Below are 24102 nucleotides of genomic sequence, written 5' to 3'. Positions count from 1 at the left end.
CAGCCTCAACAATGACCACAAGGCAGACACTATTCCCCCCATTTTGCAGATGAGGAAACTGGGCTGGAGGGTGACTTGCAAACCACTAACTAGCAGTGAAGTCAGGCTGATTCCAGAACCTGTGTGCTCAGCCACATCGCCATTTAGGGTAAGCCCTCCCTTCCCCCGCTGCCCACTGGCTGGTGCAGTGCCAGGAGCACCCAGGGCTCATAATAGCAAGAACTTGTGCTGTATGCTTTGGTGGCCTTGTGGGACCGGCTTGTTCTTTGCTCTGGTTTCCTGTGTGTGGTCTGTGTCCTTGAAGAAGGATTCAAGGAAATGGGCTGCATTCCTATCTCTGGGTCCCCCCCAGGCCCACACGAACTCAGCAGGAGCACACGCTCAGTGCCTCAGCTAATGAAGCCAGCTCGACACCTCTCCTTTATCCCTGGGCCCTGCCATCCTGGCCTCATGCAGCAGTGTAAGGCAGCCTTACGCTGCCTCTGGGAGGGGAATGCCACCCACTGGGCCTGGGCTTGGCATTGCTGAGCCCATCAGTTCTGTTTATTTGATTATTCTCCTCTACCCCCCTGTGAAAGACAGGATGTCAGCCTCATTTAAAGATGAGGAGGAATTCCCTGGTGGCGCAGTGGTTAAGAATCCGCCTGTCAATGCAGGGGACACGGGTTCAAGCCCTGGTCCAGGAAGATCCCATATGCCGCGGAGCAACTCAGCCCGTGTGCCACAACTACTGAGCCTGCGCTCTAGAGCCCGCGAGCCACAACTACTGAGCCTGCGTGCCACAACTACTGAAGCCCGGGCAACTAGAGCCCATGCTCCGCAGCAAGAGAAGCCACTGCGATAAGAAGCCTGCGCAATAAAGAGCAGCCCTGGCTCACTGCAACTAGAGAAAGCCCACGCACAGCAACGAAGACCCAACGCAGCCAAAAATAAATAAATAAAATAAATTTATAAAAAATTAAAAAATTAAAAAAAAATAAAGATGAGGAAACCGAGGCTCAGAGAGCTTATGTTCATTGCCTAGGGTCACACAGCCAGTGAGCAGTGGGACTGGGATTTGAACGTGCACGAACTTTCCCCCTTTTATCTTTCCTCCTACACCCTCTTCCTTTGTGTTCTCCATCTAATTCCCATCTATCCTTTAAGACCTTCATTCATATATTTTCCTTCACTACTACTACTATGTTAATTGATGATAATATATAATACTGCATTTACTGGACTCTCACCACCAGCTAACACTTTACACATTGTCTCATACAATCCTCCCCATAGCCTGACAAAAGGAGGTTTTATTACCAGGCCATTTTACAGATGAGGGAAATCAAGACACAGAGGTGGAAGATAACTCGTCCAATGTCTTGCAGTGAGTAAATATTACAGATTTGCCTCCAGAGCCCGCTCTCCTGGTCACTCTACTGAACCCCAGGCTACCTCCCCTGCCCAGCCCTCTGCGATTGCTCCTGAGCCCCCAGTCAGCACTGGCCACTGGTGCATCTCCTATGGTCATCAGGGCCTCTGTGTTCATGCCGTCTCTTAACTAGTCTCCAAGTGCCATGAAAGGAGCACCTGGGGCTCGACTCCTGTGTGTCCCACTGTGACCAGGACGGCGCTCTGACCCCCAGAGCTCAGGACACAATTGATTCCCCGATGCTGCCAACAGGCAGAGAGGGGTTGGAGCCGGGCCCTTACCCTGGAGAAGATGGGAAGGGAGTCCCAGGTGTAGGGATAAGCGAAGGCCAGGACACGAAGCATCTTACAGAGCCTGGGCTTCTGGACCTCAAGAAACCTAAATCAGGGAAGGAAAGGGGCGAGAAATGAGAATGAAAAAAGAGTTTCAGTAAATAACACACACATGCACATTAAAAATAACCAAGGGCGAGTAACCCACGAAGGACAAGCATTTTTGCACAAGCTCCTCCTAGGGCCAGCAGCTTCTCCCCCAGCGCTCTCCACTTGTCCCACCCTGATGGGAACGGCTCAGTCTCAGATGTGGAAAGAGCTCAGGGTGGGCGGGGAGGGGCAACCATCTCCCAGCATCCTGAGAAGCTTGTGGGGCGAGCACCTCTGCGAAGGTTGAGATGCTTAATTAGTCAGAGGCGCCAGCTGATTACCCTGCAGAAGCCCTGGGTGCAATTAGGTGTTTAATTACTTAAGAGATTTCTGGAATATTTAATACCACACACAGGGATACTGGGCTGGGGAAACTAAGTAAGCATGGTCCTTCCTTCTCTCTTTCATCATCACCCCCACCTGCCTCCGGTTCCAAGACAGATGAAGCCAGCATTAAAATGAGTGGTGCTGACTGTCGCAAAGATAGGCAGCTCCTCCTGGATGGAACACGATGGGGCCTCAGCTGGCTTGGGCCCAGCCTGAGGAAGGGGCAGCAGCTGAGGGTGTGCGGAGCCGGGCAGCACAGATGGCAGGCTGGGTACTGGGAGGGGAGGGGTAAGGAAAGGCTCCACGTGAAACCACGGCCCTGAACTGGGGCTCGGGCGAGGGAGAGCTCACACGCCCAGGCTGGGCCGGGAGGCAGGGCAGGTACCCGCTTCAGCAGCACAGGGTGTTGTGGGGGATGCATCCTCCCTTGGTGCCCACAGGGCTGCGAGGCCAGAGGACCCCCAAGGGTGGTGTGCAGAGCCCGGGCGCCGAGGCTCGTGGGGTAGTGCAGCCCGTAAGATGAGGGAGGCGCTGGGGCCATCTCAGCCCCCCGTCGACAGTTCTGCCCCTCATCACACTCTCCAGCGGGGATGGAGTCTATGTCCCACCGCTGCTCTTCACCTCTGCTCCCCAGATACCCCGTCCCAGCCCACTGGCCTGCCCTTTCTCCACCAGACATAGTCTGCTGCCCCTGCAGCCCAGGCCCATCTCCCCCTCCAGGTTATTCACGTCCCCTACAAGCCAGTGCAGTCACCTGACTACAAGCCCCACTGTGCCCACATCCTTTGGCATGGAAAATGGCAGAGACACCCACACCTGCCTCCTGAGTGGTTGGGGAACTCTCCTCGAGGGCAGAGCTGGGTCTGCTCAGCTCTCCATCCCCAGCATCCAGCTGAGAATCGTGTCTGAGGACATGACATCGCCAGGCTGCGGTGTGCCATCCAGCTCTCAGGGCAGCCCAGCCTGGGGATCCCTGTTCTGGGTAAGAGGCAGCCACCGTGGACCCCGAGAAGCCCCATAACCTCCAGAGATCAGCTCCAACTTTGCTCCAGCCCATGGGCATGTCCCTCCTTCTTTCCTGACCCTGTGGACACTGGGCAGAGATGGAAGAGAAGTTCAAGAAGGAGGAGGAGAAATAAGGGACCTCAATTCATCGTCCCCCAGAACAGAACCCCAGCCTTGGAAGGAACCACAAACCCCGGGATTGGTGAGGCTGCACAGGGTCACGATCTGGCAGACACCCTGAGGCTGATCCTGTCCCTGCCCTTTGTGACCATGTCATCCAGCAGGTGATGTAACCCTTGTGTGCCCCCAAATCCTCATGTGTAACACAGGGACAACAGAATCCCTGCAAGGGATTGTTGCAAGGGTTTGATAAAATGATGCTCGCAAAGAACTTACAGCTGTGCACAGCACAGAGTAACACTCACGAAGTGGCAGCCTTTAAAAAGAATGTGTGTTATAGGAGCTATCCTCTCCCCATCCCCATCCTGTAGCTACGTCGTACCAGAAAATAGGAACAGGAGGGACCAGATGAGTTCTGGGTGATTTGCCTAAAATCACAGGAGCTAATAAGAGGCAAAGCTAGGATTTACAGCCATCTGGCTGGCTTCCCACCGTCTCCCCTCGTGCAGGCAGAGCAGGCATCTGACCACTACCCAGCCTCTGTCCTTACCTTACAGACACCCCTCTGCCCCAGGAGGCAATCGGAACACACTCCCGCTGCCCCAGGAACCAGGGCCCATCTCGATGGCCTTCTCAGTCCACGCTGGCAGACCCTGTCCAACCACGGCAAGCCTACTCCCTCCCTCCCCATGCACTGCCACCGCCTATCACCTCTGGGTGCAAAGAGACTCGCTATTAAAGCACGCTCTTTCTGCGGCCACTTACACAGGAAGAAGGCTGGCTCTGGCTGACGAGGGCCATCCCCCAAACCATGGATTTCCTGCGACTTGAGACATTTCGCCCGGCCTGATAAAGTACTTCCCCAAGGGCAAACAAACCAGCCTCTCCAGCTGCAAAGCCGAGTCTACAGGGGGGAAAAGGAGAAAAAGCAGAACAGAAGAGAGACAGCAACAAAGAATAAGAGGCAGAAGGGCCAGCAGCCACAGAGACGGGGGGCCTCCCACTACCAAGGTGCAATTCCAAATCAGGCCACAGGGTGTCGCCACAGCCAGAGATTCCGAGAGGGACGGGAGGGAGCCACAGCATCCTCCAAAGCACCCCACACCCCAAAGTCTCCAAAGCCTCGCCTGGTAAGGCAATCCCTGCACCCCAGAGCTGGGAGTCAGGGAGCCAGGCCTCCTCTGCCTAGAACCAGGTGGGCAGGAAACACTGGATTTTGGGAGAAGCCTCCAGCAAGAGAGGGTTGATACAATACCAGTCTATTCTGAAACCTGATAAATTCTTGTTGTAACAAAGCTGGAAAGATTTGCAGGTGAATTCTAGAACTAGTGCTTGAAGGAAGTGGGCCTTTGGAAACATCATACTGTTGCGGAGGTGTGTCTGTATGTGTGTTGGGGGCGGGTGTTATGGTAGTTTGGTTGTTGTGTGGGTGACACAGCAGGAATGTGGACATTTGCACGTGCTGGCCCCTGGCCCTAGCAGCACTCTGTCATCTGACTGAGCTCTCTGACCTCCAGATGTATCTGAGAACCACTGTCTGCTAAGCCTCCTGTCTCCAGCTCTGACCTCCAAACCCCCTTCCAGGCCTGCCCCATGCCCCTCTGAGCTGCCACGACAGCACTGCCACGGCAAGGCTGTCAGAGCACAGCTCACTATCCACCAAGGATGAAAATTCATCTCTCCCTCACAGCACCGACCACAAGGCATTTCACTGAGCAAGTATGTGTCAAAAAATCAACGGTTGGATGCTTTGAATGGATGAACGGAAAAGTGCGCAGAGTGACTCGTGGTAAACAGCAAATACTGTGTAACTACCATTCCTGAGAGAGTGGTGGTACCTTCCTGGGCTTTCGGGCTGTCAGCGGGTATGAGCAGGCAGGGTCTCTGTCACCCTCACCTGGCTCCGAGAGCCACAGAGAGGTCACACGTTCTGTCATTCCCCCCCTCAAATGCTGCAGAACAAGAAAGCAGTTTTCTGGAACGTGTTCCTTTGAACTGAATTCCATGATAATAAGGATCGAAAGAACAGCTGGGGGAGGCCACGTCTCCCTGGGTGGACTTTACCTAATGGACATGTATCGTAAGGGAATGAACGCCACTAGGACCATGCTACTCTGGGAAGCATGTGGATAACTAAAGCATGACTCCTGAGCTCCACGGTCTGCTGCTCAGGGAAGGAGGTGGTTCTCACACTCCTGGCCATACCACGGACGGATAGAGCAGGAAGGGGGAGGCAGACGTGGGCTTGGGGGGTAGGGAAGAAGGCAAGGAGAGAAATCTTGGAAAAGGCGCTGAAGCGGGCATCATAGAATGCTCACACCAGAAGGAACCCAGGGGACATCTTCTTAGATGCCCCTGTTTAAAGGCCGTGATCGGCCAGAGGCAGCACAGCAAGTCTGTGAAATCGGGACCCCAGACAGCCCTCGCCCTCCTCCACCTGCTTCTCTTGAAGTTAATCAGGGCCAGAGCCTCTCTCCGCACACGAGCCCCCTTCCTCACTCCTCAGACACTGAAGACAAAGACAGAGAATGAAAACAAAGGGGACGGGCCTTGTAAGAGCAGGGATCCACCCACACATGGAAAGGAGAGCGGACCAGATGCGAAGGAGGCCGGACGGGCCCACGGGGGGACATCCACTCTGTCCTTGACTCTCAGCGTGTGGCGTTTGCCCCTCTCTCCCTTTCTGTTCCCCAAGTCCCCACTTAAGCCCCGCAGGGCACGGGAGCTGAATCCACAGAATTGTCGTCTTAGGAAGTTTACTGTCCTTCACGAGGACAGGGCCAGTCCTCTGTAGGACACACGAGGTGCTTCCATTTCCCCTGCCTCTCTCTAGCCCCCCTCTAGCTTCTCTCCCCCCTTCCAGCCCCACAGGCTCTGGCAACTCTGAAGCTCCTTGTTGCCTCCCAATGCCATCCCATCCTCTCCAGGCCCTCGCCCTTGTCCAGGCTGTTGGCTCTGTCCAAAATGCCCTTCCCTCCTCTCCAGCTAAAGTGTTCAACCTTCCTCAATACTCATTCCTAAGGCCACTTCACAGAAGCCTGGGAATCCAAGCAGGTGTCATTTTGTATTATCATTATTTGCTTATGTTATATCCTGTAATGCTAATGCTACACACTGAAAGCCTTTTCCTCTGGCCTTTAAAGGAAATGATGACTCCATCTGGACTTTTTGAGGGTCTGCAGTCTGCTTCTCATACTGCACGGGGCACTCTTTGAGGACAAGGACTGAGCCTCACTCATCCCTGTTTTCCCAGGTCTTAGCATGACACTTGGAGCATGGCAGGCGTTTAAGGAATGTTGAGTGGTTGGTTGGATGCACTGATGGAAGGATGGATGGTTGGGTGGGTAGATTGATGCATGAATGGGTGGGTGGATAGATGGATGGATGGATGGATGGATGGATGGATGGATGGATGGATGGATGGGTGGATGGGTGGATGGGTGGGTAGCTGGATGGAAGGGTGGATGGATGGATGAATGGGTGGATGGATGATGAGTGGGTGGATGGATGAATGGGTGGTTGGGTAGATGGATGGATGGGTGGGAAGATGGATAGGTAGGTAGATGGATGGATAGATGGATGGATGAAACAGCCACAGATGTGCCCCATAAACAGAAATAATCCATTTCATTGACAAGGGAGAAGCCCCAAATGGACATTCAAGAGATTCCTGGCCAACCTGCCCTGCCAAACAAGTTTGTCTAAAGGTGCCAGGCATGTCACATCCAAAAGACCCATTCAGGGACTTCCCTGGTGGCACAGTGGTTAAGAATCCGCCTGCCAATGCAGAGGACACGGGTTCGAGCCCTGGTCAGGGGAGATCCCACATGCCGCGGAGCAACTAAGCCCGTGCGCCACAACTACTGAGCCTGTGCTCTAGAGCCCGCGAGCCACAACTACTGAGCCTGCACACCACAACTACTGAAGCCCACGCGCTCTAGGGCCCGCATGCTGCAGCTACTGAACCCACGAGCCACAACTACTGAAGCCCGCGCGCCTAGAGCCCGAGCTCCGCAACAAGAGAAGCCGCCGCAATGAGAAGCCCGCGCACCGCAACAAAGAGTAGCCCCCGCTCGCCACAACTAGAGAAAGCCCGTGCGCAGCAACGAAGATCCAATGCAGCCAAAATTAATAAATTAAAAAGAAACAAATAAAGAAATAAAAGACCCATTCATTGTACCCGAACAATCAGGGAGGACTCCTGGCTAGAAGAAAACAATATACCCTCGTGGCTTATAGGTGATTCAGGAAGATTAAAAAAAAAAAAAGTTCCAAGAATTTGCGTTGGGAGTTCATGGGAAAGCAGTTCTGGATCATGAATGGCAGGACTGTTTCTTCCACCCATGAAGCCCACCTACCCCACCAGTCCGCAGTGCTTGCCTCCCTCTGATCCTAAGTTCGCAACAGCAGAGCCACACAGCCCCACAGAAGCTAACCAGGCAGGACAGTGGCTCGTCCAAGGACCTGATCCAGGTGTGTCTTTGGCCCAGGCCTGTCGGTGAGCCCTCACATCCAGACACTGTACCTCCAGGCCACGCTTCATCTCTCTTGGGCTGTTTTTAGCATCAGTGTTACTTTTCTATGTATGTTACGCCTTGTCTCACCCAAGGCAGGGACCCGATCTCCTCCTCTCCCCCATCCGTGGCAGCCCTCACAGCTCTGGCCTGGCACAGAGGTTGCACTTCAGAAAGAGCTTTTAATCGCCAGAGCCCTTGAGGAACTGGGGGAGAAGGAAGTAATAACCCCATGATGTCTGATTCAGTTTTCTACCCTCTGGGCAGACCCTATCTCCTCACAGCTGGAGGGGCGCTCTGATTTCCAGGAAGAGGGAAGGGGGCGTTTACCCCCCACTCCCACCCCAGGGACGAAGCAACACAAAGCCCAGTCTTGAGACTGAGCCTGGAAATGAGACTCACCCCCATGGCAAGCAGCTCTGTGCTTCCCACCACCTGCCTCAGGACAGGTAAGTGGAAGGCAAGTTGGGAAAAGCATCCCCGATGCTGTTTAAGGCTCTATCCTTTGGTTTTTAAAGAAAACCAACCTGTCAGGTTTGGGGAACTTGCCTACCTCTGGATCCCACAAAACCAAAGTGTCACCCAGAGAAAGCTGGAGCCAAAATCATTGCGGGGAAGTTGCAGAAGCATACCTCTCCCTCCCTGTTTTCTCCTAGGGAGGGAAGAGGTGGTGGCTGCCAGGAATAAGAATTCTATGAGGCCAGTAGCAGTCTATTTGGAAGACTCAGACTGGCTCAGTGGAGTCGCGGGTAGGGGGACAGATGGCCAGGGGTGACCGCCAGCCTTCCTTGGCGCTCTTCTAACCCACCATGAAAGGCCCCCAGCTCCCAGCACCATCTACACAGGGATGTTACCCCAACACCACCATTCCAGAGGTTTCCCAAGTAATTTCGGGTAGTTCATTTTTACCAAGAGCTGAATAAACTAGAGTAGTTATCCTAAAAAATGCCTCTTGTACTCATACTCCAATGAGCTTCCTTGAATGGAAGGAAAAAAATAGAAGGAGTAAGAGCCAGTGAGCTGGGCATGACTCATGGCCACCAGTCTTCCCCTGGGGATGTGTTGGACATTTGAATATCATCCATCACCCACCACACAGCCAGGCATATCTTGTTTTATTACACTTTGCCTTATTGTGGTTTTTGCAAATTGAAGGTTTGTGGCAACACTGTGTTGTCAGATGATAGCATTTTTAGCAATAAAGTTTGTTTTTTTTGTTTGTTTGTCTTTTGCGGTACGCGGGCCTCTCACTGTTGTCGCCTCTCCCGCTGCAGAGCACAGGCTCCGGACGCGCAGGCTCAACGGCCATGGCTCACGGGCCCAGCCGCTCTGCGGCATGTGGGATCTTCCCGGACCGGGGCACAAACCCGTGTCCCCTGCATCGGCAGGTGGACTCTCAACCACTGCGCCACCAGGGAAGCCCAATAACATATTTTTTAATAAAGGTGTGCACATTGTTTCTTTAGACATAATGCTATTGCACACTTAATAGACTATAGTGTAAATATAACTTTTATATGCACTGGGAAACCAAAAAGTTTGTGTGACTTGCCTTATTGTGATGTTGGCTTTATTGCGGTTGTCTGGAACTGAACCTGCAGTATCTCCAAGGTGTGCCTCTATCAAGAGGCCGGCCCCCTCTGCCCCTATTAGCAGATGGCCCATTTATGGGGCACCTCCTATGGGCCAGGCTTGTGTTAGGGGTTCTGGATACATTACCTGTAATCCTTACATCTGTCTCACAAGGTAGCAGTGTTGACCCCACTTTTTTTTTTTTTTTTTGGCCACGCCACACAGCTTGCAGGATCTTAGTTCCCCAACCAGGGATTGAACCTGGGCCAAGCAGTGAAAACACCAAGTCCTAACCACTGGACCGCCAGGGAACTCCCTTGGCCCCATTTTATAGATGAGCAAACTGAGGTTCAAGGAGGGTAAGTGACTTGTTCAGCAACAGGACAAGCTACATAACCTGTAGAGCCCAGGGCAGAAGGAAAGTAGGGAGACCTCCCTTGTTCAAAACTCATTAAGTGTTTTGAAACAACAACAGCAGAGAATTAAACCAAGTGGGGAGCCCTCTTGATCACAGGGCCCTGAGTGCCTGCACAGGCGTGTGCCTGTGAAGCTGGTCCTGCCCGGCCACTGGAAGTCCATCTGGAACTGAGTCCCAGGTTCCCGAGCGTCTTTTCCACTGTCCCCTCCAACAGTCCAGGGAGCTGCGTGCTCTGTGCCGCCCCCAACCCCATCCCACCTGAGACAGAGCCGCCAAGTACCTGGAATAGCAGGAGAGGCCGGTGCTAATGAGGGTGTTCAGCACAGCCAGGGCCACGTAGTAGTCGTGGAAGACGGTGTTCACCAGCGCGTCCGGGAACACATAGGCAGAGTAGGCGATGGCCGAGCCTGGGGAGAAAAACCAGCCTTGGGCAATAAGCCAGGACTCAGCACTGTCTGGACTCCTTGGGAAGACCAACCCCCCCGCATGTGGCTGAGCCCCCCATCATCCCCACAGACCATGAGCAGTCCTGCCGCTGCTCCCTTGCTCATGCCATCACGCATCACCCCCGCAGCATGAGAATGCTCTGTGAGCCCAGCGCTGCTCCAAGGGCTTGACATGCATTAACTCATGTAAACTTTACAACCACCCTCTGACATCAATCCTGCACTTATCCTCATTTTACAGATGAGGAAACGGAGGCACAGAGAGGTTTAGTAAGCCTCCCAGGGGCACACAGCTAGAAAGCAGCAAAGCCAAGCTTCAAACACAGGCAGTTCAGCAACAGTCCCTGCTTTTAACTATGGTCCACGATGACACCCCAGTGTGCTCAGCTTTGCTCTGAGTGTGCACATCTCACCTGCCTGATGATATGGGTGTCCCTTGTGGAACGATCAAGGCTGCAGGGGAGGTGGGGTGGGATGAGGGAGGGCCCTTGCTGAGGCGAGGTGTGTCATATCAGCGGGCTGGGGGACTGGCCAGCTGAGAGGCTGGGCGTGAGATGCTAGCCTCAGCATTTTGTTTTGTTTTAGGTTTTGGAGTCTGTGAGAGAAGGGTTACTGACGGACCTTTTAGAGACCTGTCTGCTGCAGCTTTTGTTTGAAAGAACAGAGGAGATCACTGTCCTTTTCAAAGGGGACAGATGTGTCCAGGAGCCTGGACCGGATGGCCTCTCCAGGCACCCTCACCTGCTGAGGTCCCTTTTGGGAGAGACAGCTGCAGGCCTGTCAGCCCAGAGCCTAAGATTAGGCCTAAGGACACCTGTTATCCAAACACAAAGAACCCTGGAATGCTAGTTCAAGGCTGAACTCAACCTCAGGCCATGCAAGTTCAACCTCTGCCTTTGATCCCATGTGACTGGTGAAATCTAGTGAAGCCCAGGGATGTGCCCAGGGTCATACAGGCAGAAAGGGCCAGGAACACTACTCCTGGTACAGTGCTCCCCACTCCTGCAGGCTACCTGAGATTTCAGCAGGAACTCCCTCCAGGGGGACAGATTCTTGACTCAGTCTGATACCATGGGGAAGCTACCATGTGGACCAGGATGCATCTGCTCTGTGTGTATTGACTGGGGCCAAGCTTCATGGGTGATATAAGAGTGAAGGAGACTCAGTCCCTGCCAAAAACCGCAGTGGAAAGGGAAACTGGTGAGTGCCTCCTGGCGGGTTCCAGGGTGAGGTGGGCGTTCAGGATGGGCAGGCATGCAGTCAAGCGGCTGACCTTGGAAGCATCCTTGGAAGATGGGGGATTCTTACGGGTGCCTGAGGGCAGGGACGGCTTTCCAGGGAGCAGGACCAGGAGACACCTTTGGATGCCAGACTAAGGAAAGTGAATGTCCCCTTTCAGGCAATAGGGGGCCCACCGAAGGTTTTTGAGCAGGGGATTAAGATGGTCAAAGCCTAGTGAAAGTGCGCGGGAGGTCCAAGAGGGAGGGGAACAGCTGTACATCGGGGAGGAAGCTGAGCGAACACCACCCTCCAGGGATTGAGGGTTTCCACGGGGTCGGGGAGGAGGGGAGACGGCTGCAGACAAGGGAGTCCCAGGTGGATCCCACAGGCTCTCTCGACTGACTAGACCTTCCTTCCAGGTTTACTGAACACCCCCGGGCTACGGACTGGAAAACCAGATGTGAAAGATGCATGGCTGTCCTCAGGGAGTTGTTCCCAGTGCAGAGCAGAAATGAAGGAATCAGACGGAGCTCCGTGGAGGTGGATCCAGGCCCGGGGACTTGGAGGAAGCCACAGGCAGGGGCCCTGAGGCTCCCAGGCCCTGGCTCTGCCATTTACAAGCTGCGTGACCTGGGTAACTTACCTTTAGTGTTCTCACCTGTAGCATGGGTGTAATGATGGTCCCCACCTCAGGGGCCTGCTGTCAGGGTTAAATAGGTAATCGTGGCAATCGCTACCTTCTGTTGCTTACTAAGTGCCAGGCACTGTCCGACACGCTTCACTTACAAAACCCATTTAATCTTTATAACACTCCTATGAGGAAGATACTATGCCAACTGTATCTTGCCTAAGAGCATATAAGTATTAGGGGGCGGTGCAGTTAGGCCACTAAGCCCCGCGTTATGCCACCCCTTGGTGATGTGGGATGTGGGTCGGGTGCTCGGCATGGAGCCTGCCGTGATGCCTCCAAAATGCTTGCCCTTATCATACAGGAGTCTGGGGCAGGCGATCGAGGGTGATGGAAGCTGCCGGGTTAAAGAGTTTGGACTTCATCTCAGGTAACCGGGAACCTGGAAAAGTTTAAGTGGGAGGGGTGCCATGGTCAGAAGGCCTGGAGGAAACCCCACAGGGCAGCTGGGCGAAGCCCAGGGGAAAGGTGTGAGGGACTGAGCCAAGCCAATGGGGGCACGGCCGATTTGAAAAGTATGTAGGAGAAACTCAACTGAGTTTGCCAAGCAATTAGACAGGATGGTGAAGTGGGATGGGTGGGGAGTGAGAGGCAGGGGGAACTTGATTATTCACAGATTTCTGACTTGAAGGGGAGTACATGCAAGGGCGGGGGCGGGGAGGATGTAGACAGTCTCGGTCCCGGGGCTGGATGTGGTGTGGAGCTTGGGTGAGCAGTTTACTAGAGATGGGGTTTGGGAGTGTCCCCCAGAGGTGTTGGGGGATGGTGTGGGTGCAGAGGAGATCTCCCAGGGAGCCCGACCATGGAAGAGCAGAGGCCCCAGAATGGACTCCCAGCTTGTGCACCCACGGGGGGACGGAGGAAGGGGAACTGGCCAACCAGGATGAGCATGTGGATGGGTGGGAGGAAAACTAGGAGGGAGTGATGTAACAGGGGCCAGAGGAAGCGGGGGAGCTTTGAGGAGCATGGGGGTGCCCCTGCATCAAAGGCTGGAGAGGGAGCCCACGGGGCCTGCGAGTCAGGAGGAGGCTGGGGCCTCGGCAACCAGGTTTTAGTGAACGGTGGGGACTGAGCAGCAGAGCACAGAGGACTGATGAGCATGTAGAGACTCGTGTGTGTGTGTGTGTGTGTGTGTGTGTGCATGCGTGTCTATGTTTGTCTATGTATGTGTGTTGGTGTGCATGTATGCACGTGTGTGTTACTAGTGAAGAGAGAGGGAGAGGGGCGGGAGAACAGGATGGAGGTAGGTTCCTCACACAACCTCTTGGGCAAAGGGAAGACGGTGACTTTGCTTTCACACCTGGAGCAGGACCAGGAGGGAGGAAGCGGCTAGAGCTGGGATGCAAGAGGACAGACGGATGCTCACAACTGGGGGAGAGGAGAGGAGACAGGAGGAGAGGGTGTCAACCCCCCACCTCCCCTCACTCTATCCCTGCAGCTCTAACCCCTACAAGCCTCCAGACCGATGGGGTCTGTGACCACCTCCTTCTCTGCGGGGCACAACAGAGACCAGCACTGGTGAGTGGAGTTGGCTCACCCTGGCCTGTGACAGCAGATTGAGAGTGTCAGGGAACTCGCAAGCCAATTACTAAACACAGCCGTCATCAAACATTGAACGACAGGGCTTCCCTGGTGGCGCAGTGGTTGAGAGTCCGCCTGCCAATGCAGGAGGCACGGGTTCGAGCCCTGGTCCGGGAAGATCCCACGTGCCGCGGAGCAACTAAGCCCATGGGTCACAACTACTGAGCCTGCGCTCTAGAGCCCACGGGCCACAACTACTGAGCCCACGTGCCACAACTACTGAAGCCCACACGCCTGGAGCGTGTGCTCCGCAACAAAAGAAGCCACTGCAATGAGAAGCCTGCGCACCACAACGAAGAGTAGCCCCCACTCGCCACAACTAGAGAAAGCCTGCACACAGCAAGGAAGACCCGACGCAGCCAATACATACATACATACATATATACATAAATAAATAAAATTTATAAAAAAAAATTGAATGACATAAACTTACAATGATATGCATCATATTAACAGGAGTAGCAACTGTTCAGTCAATGTACCCGCTGTATCTGTACAGAGGAATTGCTATGTAATGGGGACCTACCATGGATCTCCGCAGCCCTGTGTTCAGTGATGTTGGCGGCTTGAAGCCGGCCGTGGCAGGAGTATTTACACCACAGCAAACCTGCCAACACCACAGACCGGGACTTTCGTCCACAGAGAGCCAGTTGTTAAATATTTGCCAGCACGCCTTTGGACAAGTTTCTTATAAAACACTCATCAGGCACCCGGGCAGGGGCACTGGCATTGCGGTGACTCTTCCGGAAGCCCACCAGAGCCTCACGGTGACCCCACCTCCCAGGGGAAGATGCAGGTGGTTCAGTCCCAGGGAAGAGGAGACAAGAGCAGGGCCTGACGTACCCAGGCTGAAGAGGTTGACGGCGCCGTAGTCCAGGAAGTAGCAGATGTGCCGGGCATTCCTGGACATGGAGCTGAAGGTGTGTGCACAGCTGGATGCGAGGGGGTACACACAGCTGGCGCCCATGTACACGAGCAGAGGCCAGGAGTAGCTGTCATTCAGGACGTCCATCACACACAGGGTGCTCACAAACCTCCACATGAAGAACCTGGAACACAGGGGGACACCCTCAACCTCCAAGACAGGGGCTCCTCTTATAGTCCTCCGCCGACGGTCGTCTGCCTTCCATTTCCCTTAGATGACTGGCTCCTACATGGTCTCGCTTTGGTGACATGCCGTGAGCGAGGAAGGGTGAGTGTGGGGTCCTTTTTGGTTGGAAATATGCAGGATAGTCAATGGTCCAGTCCCCACCCCCGCATGTGGTGACAGATCCCTTTTACAGCATCTTGCCCAGCTTCAGCTTGCACGCTTCCAGGGATGGGGAGCTCACCATCTCTTGAGGCAGCTCAGTTTCACTGAGCCTCCATCTGTCTCCCTGGAATCTCTCTCCATTGGATCAGCCCTAGTTCTCCCCATCAGCACAACAGAAAACAAACCCATCAAATATCTCAAGGCTGTCTTCATAATCCCTCACACCTCTCTGAGCTTCACATTAAAAAACCTCAGTGCATTCAACCATTCCTCATGGGATCCAAATTTGGCCTTGTCCTCATCCCTGTGGTTGGTCCAAGTTCCCCTTGCAGGAGGGCACCTCAAAGAGAAGCAATCCCCTCTGTGGGGTCTGGAAAGTCTGGAAGACAACAGGACGATTCTCTCCCCCCTCTTCCATGCTATTCCTCCACTAATATCACCATCTCTTTTCTGAGGGGCCTGGTCCCACGGCTGAGTCTCGGCTAAGCCTGGGCCTCCAGACTCTTTACGTGGAGACACTGCACAGTTCTGTGTCAGATCTGCCTAACCTATAACCCATGTGTGGGGTTCTTGCTTGTAGAGCTGCCCGCTTCCACAAACCTCTACTGGAGAGCCAGGCCCCTTGCCCACAAACTCTCCCAGGGAAGGGACTAAAAGCTGTTCACGCAGGAACCCCAAGAGCATCGCTAAATTCTCTGGCTACATTTGTGATCTTTTCCCTCCTGTCCCAGCAGAAATCAAGCTTAAGCTATCTGCCATTTTTCAAAATGTACCCTTTTATCATCTCGGGATTACTCCCGAGTCCCACTTCCCTGGGGCATCTTTCTCCGGCTCTCCCAAACCCCCCTTGCTGCTCTGTGCTGCACTCTCAGGGCCTGGCGGTACAGGGGCATCATGCCCAGTGGGGCGCCCCTGCCAGCATGTCTCAGCTGTAAAACAGCTACAACGGGATCTGCACACAGCAACTCAAGCTCCACAAACAGGGATGGTCAGGCTGGCACTTTGTAGTGGCACAAACTTCAAAACAGCCTAAGTCACCTGTGGTTCATCCAGAAAATGGAACACCGCGCAGCTATTCAAAAGCCAGAGAGGCTTCTGTGAAGGTCAGACAGAGATCTCTGAGGGAAAAGCAAGGGAGGAAAGAACCAGGTGCTGGGTGTACACACATGTCACAGATGCTCGAGTCTCTAGAAAAGCATTCTGGGAGGATGCACAAGCAGCAGGTCACCCCGGCGGCTCCAGAGAGGACAAAGAGGGGCCGGGGGAAGACTCCGACTCTACTCCCTGCTACAATGTTATAATTTATCATCATTTAGACTTTTTACTTAAGTTTACTTACATTAAAAGCAACGAACAGCCTCCGTGAGCAGATCTTGCTGCCACGCGGACCAGTCTGCAGGCGCTAGGGCTTCTTTCCAGGTGGTCCTATCCCACCCCAAGCCTGAGCTCTCCCTCTTCTCCACTAGCGACGTTGCTGGCACCAAGCAGCCTTCCCCTGCATTTTGCCCTGGGTCTGTCTCTGACCGCTGGCCAGGCAGGCCGCCGTCCTCGGGCCCCTCTCTGCCTGCAGCACACCCTGGGGTCCTTCCTACTCTCTTGGCTTCTCAATATGATCGGGAGGGGGAGTCCAGAGACCAACCTGGGCCAGAACTTGCCAGGGGATGTAAGCAAGTCACTCCTTTCTCTGGGCCGCATCTGTGTCAGCCAGTGGTGGGCTGAGTCGGCTGGTGGCCTGCATGACTCCCACGGTCCTCCCAGCTCTCGTACACCATGACCCCATCTCCACCCTTCACTCGCTCTGCACAGGCACCAGGTATGTGAAGCTGGTCTTCGGTCCCCACCTTTCTCAACCAGGTCCCTCCTCACCTTCCTGGCAGTTCCCATTTGTGCGTGTGCACGTGCCGGAGCGTTCTCTTGGCTGGCTCCATTAAAGTGCTACCTGACCAAATGCCTCACAGCTGCTGTGGTCCCAGGCACCCACAGCTCTGTGCCCGATGCCTTTTCCAATGCCTCATCCCCTAACCCTCAGGGCAACCCCAGGAAAGGCGCAGACTATCCTGTTTGCATATGGGAAAATGCGAAGCCCAGAGAGGTTAAGTGACTTACTCAAGCTAGGGAATTTTAGCCAGGGCTCCCAGAAGACCCAGAAAGCCTCCAAGACGAATAAGACAATCCTCTCAGATCAGGCCCCTAAGCAGGGGAGCAGGGAAAGACCGGGGAGCTTCCAGGAGCCCCTCGAATCCTACTACAATCTGGGTCCTAGAGCTCACCCCAGCAGCAGACTGCCATGCCTCCCAGCACCACGGGGGAGTCCCCCAAATCCCATCACGGAATCTCAGCTCTCTCCACCCCAGCTGTGTTTAAAGAAGCCCCAGTTCCCAGGCTCTGAATGAGCAGCTGGTCAAGGGGGCTGGGAGGTACCAGAAGGGCAGCAAGTGCGTCCAGATGTTGAGGGTCTCATTGGTCATTTGGAAAAGGCTGAGGAGACAGGCCATGGCGGAACTCTGTGGATGTCGGTAGCCGAAGAGGATGCCCTGCTCGTGGAACACCTGCAGGGGGAAGAGAAAGGGGTGCTGAGGTGAGACGAGAGGGTGGCGGGAAGGTCTCAGGAGGAACATCTCCGGTAGTCTCTAGCTTTCTCCCAGGCTGTGCACTTGTACACTGGAGCCTGGAACACTTGACCCCGAGTCCTTAACCCCAAGTCCTTGTCAAGCTGCTCCTGCCTCCCTCCCATCACTTCTAAACTCCCATGTCCTTCCAGAAGCCTGCAGTCAGGGGGAGGAGAGGATTCAAGGCCCTGACTCCCTTTGGGAATCCAGCCTGTCTTTGCATTCCAGATGCACTTACTCCTGTCATGAATATTGCCTAAGAATCTGCTTTTGCACCCTCTGCCTGGGGCCTACAGCCCAGTCTTCAGATGCCTTCATGGTTGGTTGACATATATGCTGCCTGTTCAAGCCAACAAGCCTTGGATGCCAGGGGCTGGTAGGATGATCTCTGCGGAAGATCCCTCCCCGCTGGGGCCAGGATATATTCACCAAGGCGCTTCATAAAGGCCTGTTGACGATGAGAACTATGATGGCATCAGCCTGCGCTGCAGGTGGAGGAGAAGGCTGGTCACAGAAGGGCCCATGCAAGCTCCCCACCCCATGCAGCCCACCTGGCAAGGCTCTCAGTAACCATCCTGGATGAGAACTTGGACGGGTCAGGTAAAATAGGGGATGTCAACCTGCTTGGAGGACTGCATCACATCCATTAAAAATGGTAATTATGGAGACAATGAAGCACGAGGGACAAAAGCTCAGGATGCGATATTAAGTGAAAAAAAGTGGAATGTCAACTGTATTCCTGCCATGATGATTAGAACTATAGACATTTTAAGTACACATAGTGGGGTGGAGACTGGGAGAAACACGGAAAAGGAAAGAGATTTATTTGTTGAACTAGCAGGATTTGCAGGAGATTTTCTCCCCCTTTTGTGTTGATCAGATCAGGGTTTCTCAATCTTGACCCTGTTGACATTTGGGGCCAGACAATTCTTTGTGCTGGGGGGGAGCTGTCCTAGGCATTGTTTAGCAGTAATGTGACAACCAAAAATGTCTCCCGAAATCGTCAATGCCCCTGGGGGCAAAATCTCCTCCAGTTAAGAACCACTGACTTAGCCAAATGTTGTTATAACCTTTGAGAGGTAAGTAAAAATGAGTAGATTAACTGAGGCAAATAATAACAATGACAATATTAGTAATCGTGATGTAAATTGAATCACAATCAATTTTAAAGGTTTCCCTCTGATTTTCTAGGGCTGTGGGAGGAATGGAAGGCTGCGAGAATTCCTACCTAACCACCCATTTCCCATTTGGGTTACCAACTTCTTAGTTTAAGAGAGGATCTTGATTCAAAAATATACAATATTTATAATGACCTATAATGGAAAAGAATCCAAAAAAGAATATATATGATAATAACTGAATCACTTTGCTGTACACCTGAAACTAACACAACATTGTAAATTAACTATACTTCAATTTTTAAAAATGGTTTAAAAAATAATAAATAAATAATCAAAACAAAAACAAAAACCACAAGAATAGACAATGTAGGGACTTCCCTGGTGGCACAGTGGTTAAGAATCTGCCTGCCAATGCAGGGGACACGGGTTCGAGCCCTGGTCTGGGAAGATCCCCCATGCCACGGAGCAACTAAACCTGTGTGCCACAACTACTGAGCCTGCGCTCTAGAGCCTGTGAGCCACAACTAACTGAAGCCTGTACGCCTAGAGCCTGTGCTCCGCAACAAAGACAAGCCACTGAAACGAGAAGCCTGTGCACTGCAAGGAAGAGTAGCCCCGGCACAACACAACTAGAGAAAGCCCGTGCACAGCAACAAAGACCAAATGCAGCCAAAAATTTAAAAAAAAAATTTTTTTTAAAGAATACACAATGTATGGCATAACTTGGACTATCTCTTGAGGTTCTGAGTCAACAGGTCTCATGGAATAGTGGAGAAATTAGTAAGGGGATATCAGAGTAAAGAGTCAAATCTGGGCCCATTAGGTGCCCTATGACCTTGAGCTGGGCCACAACTCTCAAGGCTCAGTGTCCTCACCTATGAAATGGGGGGCGTTTGCTCACCAGACGGTGAGCACATTCCCATCTTGGTTCAATTCCGGGTGAAACTAGTCAACTAGGGAGAGGGGGAGAATGAAGTTGGTTCATGGTCCAGTGAAGAAATACTGTTTGAATTAGGTTTGGGTTTTAGCTAATTAAAGCAATTTGTTCCAGTTTTTGATTCACTGTGCATTTCTGCTGACATCCCCGGTTTTTAGTGGACAAGCTTCTCTAATGGGCAGCAGGCATCTCGGCTTGCAGCTGCCCACCCACCAGGGTTGCTGACAAGGCGGCAAACGGGCTGATGGCCTTCAGCCTTTGATTCAAGCGAGGAGGATGGCGCGTGCTTGGCAGGCACGAGTAAGGCCCTCCAGCAGAAACTATAGGTCTATCATTCTACCTGTTACGTTTCTTGCTTTCTTCCTAAAAAAAAATTTTTTTAAATAAATTTATTTTATTTTTGTCTGTGTTGGGCCTTTGCTGCTGCGTGTGGGCTTTCTCTAGTTTTGGTGAGCAGGGGCTACTCTTCATTGCAGTGCGCGGGCTTCTCATTGTGGTGGCTTCTCATTGCAGAGCATGGGCTCTAGGCACATGGACTCAGTAGTTGTGGCAAGTAGGCTTCAGTGGTTGTGGCTCGCAGGCTCTAGAGCGCAGGCTCAGTAGTTGTGGTGCACGGGCTTAGCTGCTCCGCGGCATGTGGGATCTTCCTGGACCAGGGCTCGAACCCGTGTCCCCTGCATTGGCAGGCGGATTCTCAATCACTGTGCCACCAGGGAAGCTGCCTTTTTTTTTTATTAAAGCATTGGCCTCTTGTTAAAATGCAAGGACTCCAGAAAGGAGCAATTGTTATTAATTATTCACTGCTTCATGTGAATAAGTTCAGCAGATCCCGTGTAGCAGGAGATCTTACGACAAGGGGCCTACGGAGCCCTGGGCATGTGAGGGTGACACACAGGGAGGAAGCAGGGTGGGGCTGCAGGACAGCTCAGATGCAGTGACAGCCACAGCTGGACGGTGGATGGACGGGATCCAGAGCAGCGGGGAGTCTCCCACATTTTGTCCACGGTGACTCAGGATATGACTATTGCCCTTCTCTCTTTGGACCCTGCATTCTGGGAGGCAAGAGAGGATGCTGATAGAGTCAAAAGCCAGAGGGGAACGGAGGGGCTGGGAAGTCCACAAACTGGACAACTTGACCACACTGAAGAATCTAGCCCCAGACCTGGGGAGAATGCCTTACCACCAAGGCCATGGTTGGCACAGATTAAAAGAACCTGCTTCCCTCTGACCGGCTATCCTGACGCCAGACATGGGGCAGGATTTTAAGCAGCCCCTCCAAAAAGAAAAAAAAACAGACAGATGGATAAAGGATGGATAAAAGAAAGGGAGCCCCTCCGTCCCAGAAGAGTGATTCTGCCTCCTGCCTCCTGCCTCTCCACCGCTCATGAGGCGGCATTGCTATGTCCACTCCTGCTCTGAGCCCCTCCAGGCACAGGAAGGGAGACGTGTTCTCTCCATTGTCCGGCTCCAGCCTTATCAAAGCACTTTGCATAGAGTAGATCCTTACAGGATGCATGCTACATAAATCTGAACAGCAAAACACTTGAAAGCAATTTTGCATTCATGCCTAGTTTGACCCCCCAAAGGCAAACTGTGGTCATTGCCTTAATACTCCGTAGCTAGGCCTCATTTGTAAGCAGCCCAAAGTTAGCAGGCGCTGGCATATTTGCACAGCAGAATTGATTTGACTCCGCCTTGCCTCCCAGGTTGCAGGCTGGGCAATTTAGAATGAAATGAAATCAAATTGCGCACGGCCTATAATTTAGGAGCGAGAACCCCCGGGCAGCCAGGTGGAAGGGCAAGGGCACGTCAGTGGGTTTTTCTCTTACTGCCTGTCACGAACTCGGCTTCCAAGAACAGCCCTGTGCCCCTGCCAGCTGATGCCTGAAATTCCACTGTGACCATTTTAAACCCTTGGTTTTTCCAGCTATTAAACTGCAAATCACCTGGGGAAAATAATCCGGCATTCTGGCTAGCAGTAAATAAGAGAGGATTTTGATGGCAGGCAAAGCACAGAGGCTGTCAGAGAGGGGTCAGCAGGCCACCGGCCTCAGCGTGGTAATCTGCATTTCCCATCTAGATCTCATTGAATCCTCACGGCCTCGTGAGGGACAGCCTTTTACTGTCCCCACTTCACAGAAAAGGAAACTAAGGTCTGTGGATGTTAAGGCATTTATCGAAGATCACAGAAGTAGTGGGAGCAAAGCTGAGACATCAGACTCCGTGTCCTGGTCTCTCACACTATCCTACCTGCCACTCCAGAGGGCTTGTCAGAGATGAAGCTCTCACCTCTCAGCCTGCAGTGTGATTGTGGACCGTCACACACTTCTCTGAACCTTAGCTGCTTCTTCTTTAAAGTGGTGTCATTGTTCTGAATTGCATCTCCCACAAAATTCATATGTTGAAGCCCTAACCTCCAGCACTTCTGAATACAACTGTACTTGGAGATAGTCTTTAAAGAGGTGACTAAGTCAAAACAAGACAGTTAATCTAATCTAACTGGGGTCCCTCACGAGAAAAGGAAATCTGGACACAGAGGGAGACACCAGGGATGTGCGTGCACAGAGGGATGACCATGTGAGGACACAGCAAGAAGGTGGCCCTCTGCAAGCTGAGGAGAAGCCTCAGAAGAAGCCAACCCTGCCGGCACCTTGATCTTGGACTTCCAGCCTCCAGAACTGTGAGAAAATAAATTTCTGTTGTTTAAGCCACCCTGTCTGTGGTACTTTTTACGGCAGCTCGAGCTAATACAAAGTGCAAGTGGTAAGGTTGGGGGACAAAGTCTCGAAGCCAGTGCCTCTCCAACTTTCTTCTGCAGGTGTCTGCAGATCACCTAGGGATCTTACTGCAGTTCGGTGGGGCTGGGGTGAGTCTGCATTTCCAACACGCTCCCAGCACATGCTGATTCTGCAGCTATCTCCAGCTTCCCAGCCCAGGTTCCTGCCTCAGCATCGCACTGTCACCTCCCTGTCCAGAATCTGTAGTTCATCACAGAAGAGAAGGTGCCCTTTAGGTATGTTAAGATGAACCCAAAGACACAGGCATGAAAAGCAAGGGAGGGGACAGTGAGAGACCAGCGAGGAGTCTGGTGAGGTGCTGGTAGGCAGAGGCATGGATAGAAGGGGGAGGAAGAGAGCAGGCCACAAATGGCTGTATGGAGTATAACCGTCATTTAGTGAGTATCTGCCATGTGCCTGACACTGGGTCAGACACCAAGCCACTGTCTCATGCAGGACGGACCATGCTTGGTCCTGGTAAAAGAGAAGCCTTAGGTTCTCAATCTAAAACACATAAAACATCACTGGTACACAACCCACATGCAATTACTAGAACCGTAAGTTGGCTGAATTAATAGCCAACCATTGTTGGTATTAAGCAATGACAGATAAAGGTCAATTTAGAACACTGGGGTGATGTTCTTTAAAAAATAAGTGTCTAGGGCTTCCCTGGTGGTGCAGTGGTTGAGAGTCCGCCTGCCGAGGCGGGGGACATGGGTTTGTGCCCCGGTCTGGGAAGATCCCACATGCCGCGGAGCGGCTGGGCTCATGAGCCATGGCCGCTGAGGCTGCACGTCCGGAGCCTGTGCTCCGCAACAGGAGAGGCCACAACAGTGAGAGGCCTGCGTAACGCAAAAAAAAAAAAAAAAAAAGTGGAAGTGAGAGGACTTCCCTGGTGGCGCAGTGGTTAAGAATCCGTCTGCCAATGCAGGGGACACGGGTTCAAACCCTGGTCCGGGAAGATCCCACATGCCGTGGAGCAACTAACTCCGTGCGCCACAACTACTGAGCCTGCGCTCTAGAGCCCGCGAGCCACAACTACTGAAGCCGGCGCGCCTAGAGCCCGTGCTCCGCAACAAAAGAAGCCACCGCAATAAGAAGTCCGCGCACTGCAACGAAGAGTAGCCTCCGTTCACCACAACTAGAGAAAGCCCGCGCACAGCAACGAAGACCCAATGTAGCCAGAAATAAATAAATTAAATTAGTAATTTTTTAAAAAAACCTTTAAAAGTGGAAGGGAGAGGTAGAAGGGGATGTGACTATGAAGAAGGGTCGAGAGATGCAACATTGCTGGCTCTGCAGATGGAGGGAGTGGGCCAGGAGCCAAGGACTGTAGGTGGCTGCCAGAAGCTGGAAAAGGCAACAGGTTCTCCCCAGAGAGCCGCCATCGACACTTTGATTTTAGCCTAGTGAGACCCATGTGAGATTTCTAACCTACAGAACTGTAAGATAATCAATTTATCTTCTTTTTTAAGCCATCAAATTCGTGGTAATTTGTTATGGCAACAACAGAAAACTAATACAAGGTCAGGATTTGTCCAAAAATCCAAAAGCATTCTTAGAGCTGGAGATGGCAGCACATGGTTTCAATTTCTTACTAGGAGAATTGATGCCTTCCTTTGGAACAATTCAAAGATTATATATGACATTCACAGAATCTTCCCCAATATGGGATATCTTC

The 24102-nt window shown here is 52.7% G+C and overlaps 1 protein-coding gene across 3 annotated transcripts in view; it reads right to left on the bottom strand.

Moving 5' to 3' along the window:
• The window catches only part of PAQR5 (progestin and adipoQ receptor family member 5), a 72008-nt gene that overhangs the window by 8264 nt on the left and 39642 nt on the right, over window positions 1-24102 (bottom strand). For all 3 annotated transcript variants that reach the window (XM_082618500.1, XM_082618501.1, XM_082618502.1), the window contains 4 exons: window positions 17399-17526; window positions 14569-14774; window positions 10070-10196; window positions 1693-1789 (listed from right to left, as the gene is read on the bottom strand). In XM_082618500.1, coding sequence (XP_082474626.1) covers window positions 1693-1789; window positions 10070-10196; window positions 14569-14774; window positions 17399-17526 — 558 coding nt within the window. The remainder of the gene's footprint in view (window positions 1-1692; window positions 1790-10069; window positions 10197-14568; window positions 14775-17398; window positions 17527-24102) is intronic.

This window comes from Mesoplodon mirus (genome assembly GCF_964341445.2).
Source record: "Mesoplodon mirus genome assembly, chromosome: 4".
Taxonomy (NCBI): domain Eukaryota; kingdom Metazoa; phylum Chordata; class Mammalia; order Artiodactyla; family Ziphiidae; genus Mesoplodon; species Mesoplodon mirus.
Note: the sequence above shows the minus strand (reverse complement) of the source record. Positions and strands in the feature narration are given on the sequence as shown.